This window comes from Tachypleus tridentatus, chromosome 10, assembly GCF_004210375.1.
Source record: "Tachypleus tridentatus isolate NWPU-2018 chromosome 10, ASM421037v1, whole genome shotgun sequence".
Taxonomy (NCBI): Eukaryota; Metazoa; Arthropoda; class Merostomata; order Xiphosura; family Limulidae; genus Tachypleus; species Tachypleus tridentatus.
This window is the reverse complement of record NC_134834.1, coordinates 99,973,068-99,990,574: the sequence shown is the minus strand read 5'-3', so window position 1 is coordinate 99,990,574 and position 17,507 is coordinate 99,973,068. Positions and strand designations below refer to the sequence as shown.

At 30.5% G+C, this 17,507-nt stretch overlaps 1 protein-coding gene across 1 annotated transcript in view; it reads right to left on the bottom strand.

Moving 5' to 3' along the window:
- Nucleotides 1-175: 175 nt before the first annotated feature.
- LOC143228425 (laminin subunit alpha-like) overlaps nucleotides 176-17,507 on the bottom strand; it is a 189,771-nt gene continuing 172,439 nt past the window's right edge. Inside the window, 6 exon segments of the mRNA XM_076459687.1 lie at nucleotides 176-521; nucleotides 524-625; nucleotides 1,916-2,149; nucleotides 5,637-5,790; nucleotides 14,429-14,432; nucleotides 14,681-14,925. Coding sequence (XP_076315802.1) covers nucleotides 361-521; nucleotides 524-625; nucleotides 1,916-2,149; nucleotides 5,637-5,790; nucleotides 14,429-14,432; nucleotides 14,681-14,925 — 900 coding nt within the window. The 3' untranslated portion in view covers nucleotides 176-360.

The window sequence follows — 17,507 nt, the reverse complement described above, 5'->3', positions numbered from 1 at the left end:
AAATTATGTTACTTTCTCCAGTAATTGATCTTTTGATATACTTTTGGTTAGAAATAAAACACTTTATTCCTGCAAATGTTAGTTCCAAATGTATAGTTTCTATAAAAAGACCACATTACCCTTTGCTACTCGAATCATGAATGGTGATGTGTAAAAGATAAAACAAATACCTTGGTTATGCTGCTGACTGATTTATTGAGAAAATGAAAAGTAAAGACTGGTGGTTTTACAGAAGGTGACCAGTCTTATATTAAGAAAGAAACAGGATTTGAAAAGCTGAAGTATTGAAATCCTGTTTTATTAAAGCAGAAAAGATTTGTTTGTCAAACTTCCTTCTGACGAAGAAAGCAAGTGTTGTGGTTAAATGGTTGGGCAGGAGTTGAGAGTCACATTTCCAAATGCCCTGCCATCAACAAGTTTCTGTATAACACCATTCAACTCCACGTAGCGCATACATCCTACAAAGTTCTGCATGGTATTCATTCCTCGAAGCCCTGTCGGGTCAGGTACCCCACCCACGATAAGGGGTCTTTGGTGTCGGTTGAAGATACACCAGCCTGCCCAATACCAGGAGTGCTAGAATGTCCATCAATGCTGAGCGTAACCACATTCTTGGTCTTCACGGCTATAAGAGAACATTATTGTATTAATTATCCAGATATCTCAACATCTGTAATACTTCAAAGGATTTGTGTTTTTATAGAAAATGTAACAATGTCTAATTTATTTTAACAACTTATGATTAGACCTGATAAATGCATGAACAAAAATTCCCAGCGTTTGGTTTTCTTTGTATCAATAATACAAGATAAAATAATCTCATAATAAGAATTCACAAAGCAAAGAAACATTATATTACTATTAACTTAATATTAAATGGTTCACAGCTACTTAGATTATATATATATCAGTGCATTTAATTTGTCTGAACAGCTTTTAGTCTTATTTTCTATTATTTAACTGGTATACAGCATGTCAAATATCATAAATGTTAATAAAACTCCATAAAGATTCTTATAAAGGTAATATCAACTACTTTATTCATATTAAAAGAACATTTTTGTTTCATAATATTTATCTGTACACAACATTCAGAATGCTATTCTGTGTGAATAGACTGTCTTAGAGGACTAACATAGCTCAGTCATAAAAGAAAGGTATCTTGAAAGACTTTCATCTTTGAGACCTAGCTCGACTTGAAAGTGGAAGTCTTTCAAAACATTGTCTTTTTCCAACTCTTACTTTTGTAAGTTAGTCGTCCAGTATTTTCTCCACAAAAGGCATGCTGTAATAGGCAGTGGTTGCCTATTTTATCTTTCTTCATCATGAAGAATTAACTAAATCATCTATAAAGTATGCTGTTTGATGAGAGGATTTTACTTTTATTCACTAGATTACTTGTTACGAGAGAAGGTTTGACAGAAGTACATAAGGAATGAGAAAAGAGTAGCTGTCATTACAAACTAGTTAAAACGTTATTAACAGAAGTACATAAGGAATGAAAAAGAGTAGCTGTCATTACAAACTCGTTAAAACGTTATTAACAGAAGTACATAAGGAATGACAAAGAGTAGCTGTCATTACAAACTAGTTAAAACGTTATTAACAGAAGTACATAAGGAATGACAAAGTGTAGCTGTCATTACAAACTAGTTAAAACGTTATTAACAGAAGTACATAAGGAATGACAAAGAGTAGCTGTCATTACAAACTAGTTAAAACGTTATTAACAGAAGTACATAAGGAATGAAAAAGAGTAGCTGTCATTACAAACTAGTTAAAACGTTATTAACAGAAGTACATAAGGAATGAAAAAGAGTAGCTGTCATTACAAACTAGTTAAAACGTTATTAACAGAAGTACATAAGGAATGAAAAAAGAGTAGCTGTCATTACAAACTAGTTAAAAGCGTTACCTTGGATGTTATGCCAGAAGCCATCACACAGCCAGTAGCTGTTTCCATTTATTGGCTCAAAGGTGACACTGATGATACCAGCTCCATTCTCTCACGCTGAACATTACCTTCCCTCGACCATCTGTAGAAGCATGAAGTCATAGCTACTGTGGACAGCAACTATAATACCAGAATTATGCCTTGGTTTGATATCTATCTGGGATAGCAACTTTTGTCCAACTCTGTAGCTGTCATCTGCAAAAGGAACAAACAAAGCCACTTACTAATATTTCTTTAAAATATTGCATTAATGTTATGGTTCTTGTTATTGATAACAGAGACCTAAATGCAGTGTTTTTGTTATTGACAACATAAGATCTACCACCTTAGTATATAAGAGTAAGACATTCATGTTTCAACAAAACTATATATATAATTAGTCAAGTTATAAACTGTCAGTATCATCATCTGTAAGATTTGAAACCTTTCAATCCTTCCCTAATCCATACGTTGCTTTTCTGAATGTGGATATTTGACTTTTCTTCAGAAGTGAGTGTCATTTTAAGGTATGGCCACATGTTTTCAATGATAAAAATTGGTCATGTTACTTATAAATGTTTAACCAAATATTTTAGTTCAAAGTTTTCCTTGTACTAGATCTGCAAATATTTTTAGTATCACAAAATGCTTTATGTGCAACATGCTTGAACTGTCTGAAAAATTAATTTATAATGTGAGGGTTGTAGTTTTGGGTCCTTTTACAGCACAGGTGCTGAATTTTTAGAACACATAGCTCCTTGGTAGCTCCATGGTATATTGGTTGTGGAACATTGTTTTTAAAAGTGAGAAGATCACACTTGTTTGGAGGTTTTGAAACTTCATACTTAAAGCTCAGATGGTAACAAGAGTTAGCCACTAGAGCCTTAATATGCCATGATGACCCTGACTGATGATTGACTTACTGTGTCATGATGACCCTGACTGATGATTGACTTAATATGCCATGATGACCCTGACTGATGATTGACTTAATATGCCATGATGACCCTGACTGATGATTGACTTAATATGCCATGATGACCCTGACTGATGATTGACTCACTGTGCCATGATGACCCTGACTGATGATTGACTTAATATGCCATGATGACCCTGACTGATGATTGACTTACTGTGCCATGATGACCCTGACTGATGATTGACTTACTGTGCCATGATGACCCTGACTGATGATTGACTTACTGTGCCATGATGACCCTGACTGATGATTGACTTACTGTGCCATGATGACCCTGACTGATGATTGACTTACTGTGCCATGATGACCCTGACTGGTGATTGACTTAATATGCCATGATGACCCTGACTGATGATTGATTTTCAAGAACCAGAACTGGTTACAGGATCAGCCAGTTGTTTTAACAAATAACTGAAGAAATGTTATGTGAGTAGACATTAACATCCTGTTGTTGTTTTAACAAATAACTGTAGAAATGTTATGTGAGTAGACATTAACATCCTGTTGTTGTTTTAACAAATAACTGTAGAAATGTTATGTGAGTAGACATTAACATCCTGTTGTTGTTTTAACAAATAACTGTAGAAATGTTATGTGAGTAGACATTAACATCCTGTTGTTGTTTTAACAAATAACTGTAGAAATGTTATGTGAGTAGACATTAACATCCTGTTGTTGTTTTAACAAATAACTGTAGAAATGTTATGTGAGTAGACATTAACATCCTGTTGTTGTTTTAACAAATAACTGTAGAAATGTTATGTGAGTAGACATTGACATCCTGTTGTTGTTTTAACAAATAACTGGAGGGATGCTGGTACATATTAATATCCTGCTGTTTTTCAATAAATATCTGGATGGATGCTGGTAGACATTAATATCCTCACTGATTTTTAAAGTAATAACTGAATAAATGCTAGTAGAGATTAGCATTCTCATTGTGGGTCTACAACTTTGTTGGTTACAAAAATCTAAATTATTTGTAATTAAACAAAGTAATTCAATTAAAAATACTCTGTGATGACAAGAAAACCCACTTGTAGAGAAAAATATGCATGTAAATATGGCTGGTATGGATAGAGAAATCTGTGTGAAGAGGAGTGAACGTGACAATAACCGAAGAAAGTCAAAACATTGCTTGTTCCTCTACATATAGCTTTCTCTACCTACACCAACTGTTTTTACACATATAATTAAATATACTGTAGGTAAACCCATTAGTTACTGATGGTTGTATCATTTGTAACTGGTGTAAATAGAGAGGATAAGAGGGTTTTCTAGATTTCTTTCATCTTTGTGTGCCTGTTCCTTATGCATGGTCACACATTAAAATATATAAACTCTAAATTGAGGGTACAGCTAGAACTGTACTGAAGTAACATGGGCTATGTGACCACAGCCTCTAAGGTTGTTAGGAAACCAAAGTGACCAATATGATAATTTTTGTCAAACAGGACAAACAGTTTTTTTTGTTTTTTTTTTGCAAATGTGCAATTAACGGTTATGACCTAAGTTTCTTCCCTGTGTGAGAACTTCTAATAATTTTATCCATAAGCAATTATGCATTAAAATGAGTTAAGAACTTCGTGAAGCCATCATTTGTGTTTTTCTCTCTATCTTCTACACATTTATGACTAATCTCCAACTCCTTTTAACTAAAAAAAAGCTGGTCTTTCCTCAAACATGCACACACACATACACTCTCCCTCAACTAAACAGGCTTGCTTCAACCATATCTTTTGGTTTGTTTGCATGTACACATAAGGTTCAGCTATACAATGACTTTACATAAAACGTTAGGTTATCAGCAAATTTTCATTTATGTTGTGTTACAAGAAGAAGATAATAAACAAATTATTTATTAAATGGAATGATAATAAAGTTAAAATATGCTGCAACAGTTGACCACACAGCAGAAATCAAGATGTCGAAAAGTTAGGAATTTTGTTTTGGAAACTGGAAATGTCATTCAAGAAGGAGAAGCAACGTACCTTGTTTTACTATGATTAAAATAGCTTTAGCAAATTGGTATTCTTTTAGCACAATGTTGTTTTTATTGATTTTGATCAAAACATTTAATTAGGTAAAGAAATCTTTTAGATTTTGTTGTTTTTTTTGCAAAAACCCCCAAAAAACATTAATATGGTTCATTTAACCAAAACAACATGGGATATCTAAATCATTTTCATCCAAGTAACATCGGGTACTCTGCTAGAACCCTACATGTAATCAAGTCTGTTATACAAAGAGTAGCTGGATTAAACAATGTATGATATTAAAAAAAAATATATGTAGGTTCAAGAAATCATTTAACATCCAACTACAATCTCCTAAACAGGGTATCATATTTTTGTGTTGAATTGAAACATAGCCATAGAAAATGTTTATTAATGACAAAGGAATATTTTTCTTTTCTTTCTGTTTTCATCTTTGTATGATGTGTGGAAACTCGAGTAAACAAGGGAAATTTGTATAATTGTTTGTTTTATTCTTTAAATTTTAATTTAAAGCATTTAGATTTCTACTATTAAACCAAGATCTGACATATATTTTGCTGAATTATCATGAGAGTAACGATGTTCTTTATCCTTAAGAATGGTACATAGTCAAGCCCAATTTGAACTGAATTGTGTATTCTCTTATTACTTGTGATAAGGCTGGAGTCTTACATCAAGCAAACAAATGAAAAAGAGCAAATATTAAAATCATTAAAACCATGCTCACAAAGACGAATGTAGCTTCCAGAAACTGGGAAGTAGGTTCCACCTTCAACTTTATCAGAGCAAGGTTCAACTCTCTCTGTTAGTTTTGGCTTCTTCAGAACTTCATCTTCAACTCTGATATTTCTCATACAGCCAGGGAAAGGAGTCACAACATCCTAACAGAGTCAGAAACAGTATTAGATTTAGAAACTTATTAACTAACAGCAAACAGCCATTATAAAAGTTTAGAGGTAACTTGACTGAATAAGGAAAAACTTTATTATATTTTGCCATCCTCAGGTATAAAATTTTGTCAGTCATACATTTACAATAATTTTTTCAAGATGTCTCAAAACAATTATTTTGTAAGAAGTGGGTTATTTGTTATAAAGTTTCAAAACAATATGTTCATGTAAGTTTAAGAATTATCTTGACACTTGAAGAACATACAAAGGCATTATGGCTTATTTTGCTGTTTCTCAGTAGTGCATATGGAAGGATTTAAACATTTTAATAATAAAGTTAGAAATGACAAAAATTCTCTCCATGGGTAGAGAATATAATAGACAGAGCAGGTATATATAGTAAAGGGTGATTGTAGTGACACACTCATTTTCACACAGAGGCTAATTTTGTAAGGAAGGATAGGCTAGGTCAGGGGAGCATAGTTGAAGTACAAGGCACTGACAAAGAAAAGGGTCATAATAACTTGAATTCTACTGAAGATACTGCTAAGACTTAACAGCAGGAATGACATTATAATTAAGTGACTTGGACTGGATACTAGGCTTAGGTTTATATCTAAGGAAGAGAGATTTGGCTGGTTGGATTTGTGGGATTAGTTCAATGGGTAAAAGGGACTTTTTGGAATAGATGGTTTACATTTAAATAGGGTACATGCTTGTACACAGGGCAACTTTAAACTAGGATTATACAAGGGAGGAAGACAGAATAATGAAATTAAATAATAATAATATAAGTAACATAGAAAGATATATATAATGTAGGAACAATGTATAAAGTTAGTTTTAATGTTAAGCTAAACTTATTGTTGCAATGTTAGAAGTATAAGAAATAAAATTTAGATCATTGGTCAGAGCAGGAGATTTGATGTAATGGTAATAACTGAACATTGGTTAAATGTTAAATAAAATATATGGCTTTAGATCATTGGTCAGAGCAGGAGATTTGATGTAATGGTAATAACTGAACATTGGTTAAATGTTAAATAAAATATATGGCTTTAGATCATTGGTCAGAGCAGGAGATTTGATGTAATGGTAATAACTGAACATTGGTTAAATGTTAAATAAAATATATGGCTTTAGATCATTGGTCAGAGCAGGAGATTTGATGTAATGGTAATAACTGAACATTTGGTTAAATGTTAAATAAAATATACGGCTTTAGATCATTGGTCAGAGCAGGAGATTTGATGTAATGGTAACAACTGAACATTGGTTAAATGTTAAATAAAATATATGGCTTTAGATCATTGGTCAGAGCAGGAGATTTGATGTAATGGTAATAACTGAACATTTGGTTAAATGTTAAATAAAATATACGGCTTTAGATCATTGGTCAGAGCAGGAGATTTGATGTAATGGTAATAACTGAACATTGGTTAAATGTTAAATAAAATATATGGCTTTAGATCATTGGTCAGAGCAGGAGATTTGATGTAATGGTAATAACTGAACATTTGGTTAAATGTTAAATAAAATATATGGCTTTAGATCATTGGTCAGAGCAGGAGATTTGATGTAATGGTAATAACTGAACATTGGTTAAATGTTAAATAAAATATATGGCTTTAGATCATTGGTCAGAGCAGGAGATTTGATGTAATGGTAATAACTGAACATTTGGTTAAATGTTAAATAAAATATAACGGCTTTAGATCATTGGTCAGAGCAGGAGATTTGATGTAATGGTAATAACTGAACATTGGTTAAATGTTAAATAAAATATATAGCTTTAGATCATTGGTCAGAGCAGGAGATTTGATGTAATGGTAATAACTGAACATTTGGTTAAATGTTAAATAAAATATACGGCTTTAGATCATTGGTCAGAGCAGGAGATTTGATGTAATGGTAATAACTGAACATTGGTTAAATGTTAAATAAAATATATGGCTTTAGATCATTGGTCAGAGCAGGAGATTTGATGTAATGGTAATAACTGAACATTGGTTAAATGTTAAATAAAATATATGGCTTTAGATCATTGGTCAGAGCAGGAGATTTGATGTAATGGTAATAACTGAACATTGGTTAAATGTTAAATAAAATATATGGCTTTAGATCATTGGTCAGAGCAGGAGATTTGATGTAATGGTAATAACTGAACATTTGGTTAAATGTTAAATAAAATATACGGCTTTAGATCATTGGTCAGAGCAGGAGATTTGATGTAATGGTAACAACTGAACATTGGTTAAATGTTAAATAAAATATATGGCTTTAGATCATTGGTCAGAGCAGGAGATTTGATGTAATGGTAATAACTGAACATTGGTTAAATGTTAAATAAAATATATGGCTTTAGATCATTGGTCAGAGCAGGAGATTTGATGTAATGGTAATAACTGAACATTGGTTAAATGCAAGTAGTAATTCTGGTGACAGGAATATCTTTAAAATATATGGTTATAGTTTATTTAAAAGGGACATATTACTAAAGAGTGGCTCTGTATGTTAAATGTAAGTTACATCCTGTTGAAGTTGAGAATATTGAGGATAATAGCAAGGAGATTTAATCCATTTGTAGATATAAAGTCATTTAAGAACTGGGTGTATAATTGGCAGGTGACTTAATTATAATGAATGCAAGATAACGCACATATACAATTTTGATGGGAATAACCTTAACACTTGTGGAAGTGAAAGATCTTGGTGTTCTGCTTCATCAGTCTCTTAAGCCAATGTACTGGTAGCAAGGCAAATAGGATTTTAGTTTGTATCTATGGAAATAATAAATAGAAGATTAAAGTGGTTATAATGGCATTATAATAATTAATTTAGGCCACATTTGAAGTACTATGTTCAGCCTTGGGCTCCTTACCTCAAACAGGACATTGAATTATTGGAAAGGGTTCAGAGAAGGGCTATAAAGATGACATCTGGAGGGATCTGATTAAGGTGTTTAAGATTGTAAAGGGAATAGAAAGTGTTGATGCATGACTTATTTTAATTTAATGGTGAGATTGGTAAGACTATGGAACACAAATTTAAGCAGGGTAGAAGTCATCTTCACCTAAGACACCTTTATTTTCTAAGAAGGTGGTTGGCCTCTGGAACAGGCTTAATGAACTAGAATGTCTCTTGTTGTTCTTTTAGGTTAGGTTGAAAGTAATAAAAATATGCTTTTCATTTCAACCAGTGTTTTTATATCACAGCTTCATTACAGCTTGTACCACTAGAATTCTTTATGAAACTGCAATAATGAAACATTGTCTGAAGTTTTTACATTATTATTACCTGGAGAAAAATAAAGCTATTTTTGTACTAACCTTATTGTCAAAATGACATTGTGTCCTAACAAGTCTATAAATAATCTTATATTGGATACTTATATATAAAAAGTCACTATAACTCAAGAATTCAAAGCAATATTTTAATAAAAAAAAACCAATGTGTCCTGTTCAGCAGAAAAGTCAACAACAATTATATAATAAACAAAAACCTTAATAAATGCTCCTAGTAGCTCAGCATTAAATTTGAAGGGTTATGTTGCTAATAATTGGGTTTTGATACCCCTGGTGGGCACAGCACAGATAGCTTATTTTGTGGCTTTGCACTTAGCAACAAATGAATCAGATACTATCTACAAAACGAACATTAAGCAGTTATTTTACACAATTTAGGAAAACTTATTTTTAACATTCCTTCTTTCAATTATATATAGTTTAAGATGTAGAACTGTATTACAAAACTATAGTTGTAATGTATAATTTTGTTTTAAACAGGGTTGTTTGAAAACTGATAAAGGAATTTTAAAGCTTTCACATATATCTTCAAAATGGGGTTAGATATAACCTAATGGTTAGTGTGCTATGAATCCAAGGATCTGTGGCTTGTATCACAATGATACAAAACATGATGTACACTTTAGGGCACTGTAAAAGTAATGTCAAGTCCCAGTAGTCAAAAGTAGTGTAAGAGGTGGTAGTGGGTGTTTTTGAGTAGTTGCCTTGTCTACAGACTGTCAGTTCAAATTTACAGACAATTGTTCTTAACAAAAACAAACCTCAATAAACATAAAATAATTATTTTAAAAAGAGACAGCCTGCATATAGTAATTATAACAAAATGTAAATCTAGCAACAAATAAACTAATAAACACTTATATATATTTACTATATTAGCACTGGTCTTATGATACAACCATACTAATAACAGTGGTAATTTATGGGTTTTGAGTGTAGTACAATCTAAAGTACCACACAGTTGATACAGGTAAATAGAGGACATTTAAAACTATACAAAGTTTTTTTTGTCTAAACCTCAGTGGCCAGTGACACTGAAATCAAGATTTTAGACCAACACTCAGAGTATTATATAAAGTTTGTTGTCCTTGTGTAACTTTTCCTCAAATGGTTAGCAGCAACATCAGAACACACAAAAGAGACAGCCTGCATATAGTAATTATAACAAAATGTAAATCTAGCAACAAATAAACTAATAAACACTTATATATATTTACTATATTAGCACTGGTCTTATGATACAACCATACTAATAACAGTGGTAATTTATGGGTTTTGAGTGTAGTACAATCTAAAGTACCACACAGTTGATACAGGTAAATAGAGGACATTTAAAACTATACAAAGTTTTTTTTGTCTAAACCTCAGTGGCCAGTGACACTGAAATCAAGATTTTAGACCAACACTCAGAGTATTATATAAAGTTTGTTGTCCTTGTGTAACTTTTCCTCAGATGGTTAGCAGCAACATCAGAACACACAAACCTTTCAATACACAGTGTTGGAAACACAATAATCACACTTCTCCATGATAGTATTCCATCAGTTGTTTCCAAATGGAAGACCCCAAGGTGCTCGCATTAACATTCTAATCATAACAAACAAAACTGCAGAATTGGAAGCCACAATGGAATGAATGTCAAAGCATACAAAACAAGGAAATGATAAATACATAAAAAAAGAAAAGGGATAAAGGATAACTTATGATGACAATGACTTCATGAATGGAATGTTTGTTCTTTTGTTGCCATCAAAATTGGGTGAGATTAATAATTAAAACTGTTAGCATTATGACTAATACATTGGAACCTATCCTATTGAAAAATGTGAAAATATTATGGATCAATACATTGGAACCTATCCTATTGAAAAACGTGAAAATATTGTGGATCAATACATTGGAACATATCCTATTGAAAAACGTGAAAATATTATGGAACAATACATTGGAACCTATCCTATTGAAAAACGTGAAAATATTATGGAACAATACATTGGAACCTATCCTATTGAAAAACGTGAAAATATTATGGATTAATACATTGGAACATATCCTGTTGAAAAACATTGAAAATATTATGGAACAATACATTGGAACCTATCCTACTGAAAACGTGAATATATTATGGATTAATACATTGGAACCTATCCTACTGAAAAACGTGAATATATTATGGATTAATACATTGGAACCTATCCTACTGAAAAACGTGAATATATTATGGATTAATACATTGAAACATATCCTATTGAAAAACGTGAATATATTATGGATTAATACATTGGAACCTATCCTATTGAAAAATGTAAAAATATTATGGATTAATACATTGGAACCTATCCTATTGAAAAACGTGAAAATATTATGGATTAATACATTGAAACATATCCTATTGAAAAATGTGAAAATATTATGGATTAATACATTGGAACATATCCTGTTGAAAAACGTGAAAATATTATGGAACAATACATTGGAACCTATCCTACTGAAAAACGTGAATATATTATGGATTAATACATTGGAACCTATCCTACTGAAAAACGTGAATATATTATGGATTAATACATTGGAACCTATCCTACTGAAAAACGTGAATATATTATGGATTAATACATTGAAACATATCCTATTGAAAAACGTGAATATATTATGGATTAATACATTGGAACCTATCCTATTGAAAAATGTAAAAATATTATGGATTAATACATTGGAACCTATCCTATTGAAAAACGTGAAAATATTATGGATTAATACATTGAAACATATCCTATTGAAAAATGTGAAAATATTATGGATTAATACATTGGAACCTGTCCTATTGAAAAACGTGAAAATATTATGGATTAATACATTGGAACCTATCCTGTTGAAAAACGTGAAAATATTATGAATTAATACATTGAAACCTATCCCATTGAAAAACGTGAATATATTATGGATTAATACATTGGAACCTATCCTATTGAAAAATGTAAAAAATATTATGGATTAATACATTGGAACCTATCCTATTGAAAAACATGAAAATATTATGGATTAATACATTGAAACATATCCTACTGAAAAATGTGAAAATATTATGGATTAATACATTGGAACCTATCCTATTAAAAAAAGTGAAAATATTATGGATTAATACATTGAAACATATCCTATTGAAAAATGTGAAAATATTATGGATTACTACATTGGAACCTATCCTATTGAAAAACGTGAAAATATTACGGTTTAATACATTGGAACCTATCCTATTGAAAAACGTGAAAATATTATGGTTTAATACATTGGAACCTATCCTATTAAAAAACGTGAAAATATTGTGGATTAATACATTGGAACCTATCCTATTGAAAAACGTGAAAATATTATGGATTAATACATTGAAACATATCCTATTGAAAAATGTGAAAATATTATGGATTAATACATTGGAACCTATCCTAATGAAAAACGTGAATATATTATGGATTAATACATTGGAACCTATCCTGTTGAAAAACGTGAAAATATTATGAATTAATACATTGAAACCTATCCCATTGAAAAACGTGAATATATTATGGATTAATACATTGGAACCTATCCTATTGAAAAATGTAAAAAATATTATGGATTAATACATTGGAACCTATCCTATTGAAAAATGTGAAAATATTATGGATTAATACATTGAAACATATCCTATTGAAAAATGTGAAAATATTATGGATTAATACATTGGAACCTATCCTATTGAAAAATGTGAAAATATTATGGATTAATACATTGGAACCTATCCTATTGAAAAACGTGAAAATATTACGGTTTAATACATTGGAACCTATCCTATTGAAAAATGTGAAAATATTATGGATTAATACATTGGAACCTATCCTGTTGAAAACGTGAAAATATTATGAATTAATACATTGAAACCTATCCCATTGAAAACGTGGAATATATTATGGATTAATACATTGGAACCTATCCTATTGAAAAATGTAAAAAATATTATGGATTAATACATTGGAACCTATCCTATTGAAAAACGTGAAAATATTATGGTTTAATACATTGGAACCTATCCTATTAAAAAACGTGAAAATATTGTGGATTAATACATTGGAACCTATCCTATTGAAAAATGTGAAAATATTATGGATTAATACATTGAAACATATCCTATTGAAAAATGTGAAAATATTATGGATTAATACATTGGAACCTATCCTAATGAAAAACGTGAATATATTATGGATTAATACATTGGAACCTATCCTGTTGAAAAACGTGAAAATATTATGAATTAATACATTGAAACCTATCCCATTGAAAAACGTGAATATATTATGGATTAATACATTGGAACCTATCCTATTGAAAAATGTAAAAAATATTATGGATTAATACATTGGAACCTATCCTATTGAAAAATGTGAAAATATTATGGATTAATACATTGGAACCTATCCTATTGAAAAACGTGAAAATATTACGGTTTAATACATTGGAACCTATCCTATTGAAAAATGTGAAAATATTATGGATTAATACATTGGAACCTATCCTGTTGAAAAACGTGAAAATATTATGAATTAATACATTGAAACCTATCCCATTGAAAAACGCGGAATATATTATGGATTAATACATTGGAACCTATCCTATTGAAAATGTAAAAATATTATGGATTAATACATTGGAACCTATCCTATTGAAAAACGTGAAAATATTATGGATTAATACATTGAAACATATCCTATTGAAAAATGTGAAAATATTATGGATTAATACATTGGAACCTATCCTATTGAAAAATGTGAAAATATTGCAGATTAATACATTGGAACCTATCCTATTGAAAAACGTGAAAATATTACGGTTTAATACATTGGAACCTATCCTATTGAAAAACGTGAAAATATTATGGTTTAATACATTGGAACCTATCCTATTGAAAAACGTGAAAATATTGCAGATTAATACATTGAAACCTATCCTACTGAAAAACGTGAAAATATTGCAGATTAATATATTGGAACCTATCCTACTGAAAAACGTGAAAATATTGCAGATTAATACATTGGAACATATCCTACTGAAAAACGTGAAAATATTATCGATTAATACATTGGAACTTAGAGAATGTAAAAATGTTGCATCATCAGTATTAGAAAGCTGAGGTCAAGAACTAGGGTTCTAGAACACAAAAGCAAGGAGTTTCTGCATTGAATGAGATGTGATTTTCTCATGAAACATATATTTCTATAAAACCAATGTTAATAAAAATAAATCAGAAGGTTGCTGTATCATCTAGCAAGTGCTAGAAACTTAATTACCTTACTGTAAAGCATAATATAATAATAATAAATTTAAAAAAAACAACTGAGAATTACTCCAACAATTCACTTAATAAATAAACAATGATTGCATTTTTAAATTTTATTACACTACAACTATGAATATTCATATTATGTGTACTTTACAAGGATCAATTACATAAATCACATGCATATCTACTAAGGTAAAAAAATATTAAGACAATTTGAGTTTTGGTCTTATCAGGTCTGAAATGTAAATACAATTCTTACTTCAAGATTGTTTTAGCTTTTCTTGCTGTGTCTTCCGACAGTCCCCTACATACACTGGAGCACCTAACATTTAAAGAATTAGGACTTCCATGTGACTTCACTTGTACAACTTCTCTGCCATCGACTTCAAGTTTTCCATCTCGTCCACGACGAGAGAACTTCACAGAATGCCACTCACCATCATTATAATTCTCACTTGTCGATGACCTTCCTGCTCCTCCACCACAATCAAAGGCAAAAAACACCTGACCACAAGCAGGACAAACTGAGTATGGACGTAGCAGTTGTTACAATATAGCGAAATGAAGAAAGTTACAGTAGTAAAACTTGCAAAATAAAAGTTGATACGTTCGGGTGAAATACAAATTTAATAGAAAAACAGAATTATTGAAAAATTAGTTATAATCATGTATCTCAGAATGGCTGGTATGGGTATTAATACTTTTATTGATAAGGAGAGAAGAATGTTTCGACCTTCCTAGGTCATCTTCAGGTTAAAAAAGAGAGAGTTTGAATGTGACCTTTTACGGACACGTCTTATGAATGAAAGTATAAACTAGTACCGTGTTGTAGGGGGCGTTGCAGGTGAATGTTATTTCAAGTGGGTTTCTTGTCATCAAGACTTAGTTATATTCATGTGAACAAAGAATAAATTTTAGAACTTGATTTTAACTTGACTTTCTATATTTAAGTGAAGAAAGAAAAGATGTTATAGTCAAACAATTTAAGTGTAGAAATGCAAGCTGCAATCAAGAGAAAATATAGCACGACAAATTAATTTTCGTTACATTGGCATCCTTCACTTCACACATCATGATGTTTTAAGTGTCTTACATTCAAAATTTAATTACGTTACTTTTTGTTTCTGTTATAACAATTATTGTAACATAAACTTTCAGCTAATAGCCTACATTTTAATAGTATATAAGTTTTAAGTTCTTAATTTTAAAAGGCAATATAAATAAAACCTTTAATTTCTTCTAGTGTGAGAAATGACACTTTTCTATTTTATTCACCACTCCTCCAATAGGTATGACATTTAATAAAAGTTACTCACTACAAAATCATCACTCACACTAACCATAATATTTATAACATTCAATCATGTTTGGTTACAGAACCATCAATTACTCACACTAACCATAATATTTATAACATTCAATCATGTTTGGTTACAGAACCATCAATTACTCACACTAACCATAATATTTATAACATTCAATCATGTTTGGTTACAGAACCATCAATTACTCACACTAACCATAATATTTATAACATTCAATCATGTTTGGTTACAGAACCATCAATTACTCACACTAACCATAATATTTATAACATTCAATCATGTTTGGTTACAGAACCATCAATTACTCACACTAACCATAATATTTATAACATTCAATCATGTTTGGTTACAGAACCATCAATTACTCACACTAACCATAATATTTATAACATTCAATCATGTTTGGTTACAGAACCATCAATTACTCACACTAACCATAATATTTATAACATTCAATCATGTTTGGTTACAGAACCATCAATTACTCACACTAACCATAATATTTATAACATTCAATCATGTTTGGTTACAGAACCATCAATTACTCACACTAACCATAATATTTATAACATTCAATCATGTTTGGTTACAGAACCATCAATTACTCACACTAACCATAATATTTATAACATTCAATCATGTTTGGTTACAGAACCATCAATTACTCACACTAACCATAATATTTATAACATTCAATCATGTTTGGTTACAGAACCATCAATTACTCACACTAACCATAATATTTATAACATTCAATCATGTTTGGTTACAGAACCATCAATTACTCACACTAACCATAATATTTATAACATTCAATCATGTTTGGTTACAGAACCATCAATTACTCACACTAACCATAATATTTATAACATTCAATCATGTTTGGTTACAGAACCATCAATTACTACACTAACCATAATATTTATAACATTCAATCATGTTTGGTTACAGAACCATCACTACTCACACTAACCATAATATTTATAACATTCAATCATGTTTGGTTACAGAACCATCAATTACTCACACTAACCATAATATTTATAACATTCAATCATGTTTGGTTACAGAACCATCAATTACTCACACTAACCATAATATTTATAACATTCAATCATGTTTGGTTACAGAACCATCAATTACTCACACTAACCATAATATTTATAACATTCAATCATGTTTGGTTACAGAACCATCAATTACTCACACTAACCATAATATTTATAACATTCAATCATGTTTGGTTACAGAACCATCAATTACTCACACTAACCATAATATTTATAACATTCAATCATGTTTGGTTACAGAACCATCAATTACTCACACTAACCATAATATTTATAACATTCAATCATGTTTGGTTACAGAACCATCAATTACTCACACTAACCATAATATTTATAACATTCAATCATGTTTGGTTACAGAACCATCAATTACTCACACTAACCATAATATTTATAACATTCAATCATGTTTGGTTACAGAACCATCAATTACTCACACTAACCATAATATTTATAACATTCAATCATGTTTGGTTACAGAACCATCAATTACTCACACTAACCATAATATTTATAACATTCAATCATGTTTGGTTACAGAACCATCAATTACTCACACTAACCATAATATTTATAACATTCAATCATGTTTGGTTACAGAACCATCAATTACTCACACTAACCATAATATTTATAACATTCAATCATGTTTGGTTACAGAACCATCAATTACTCACACTAACCATAATAT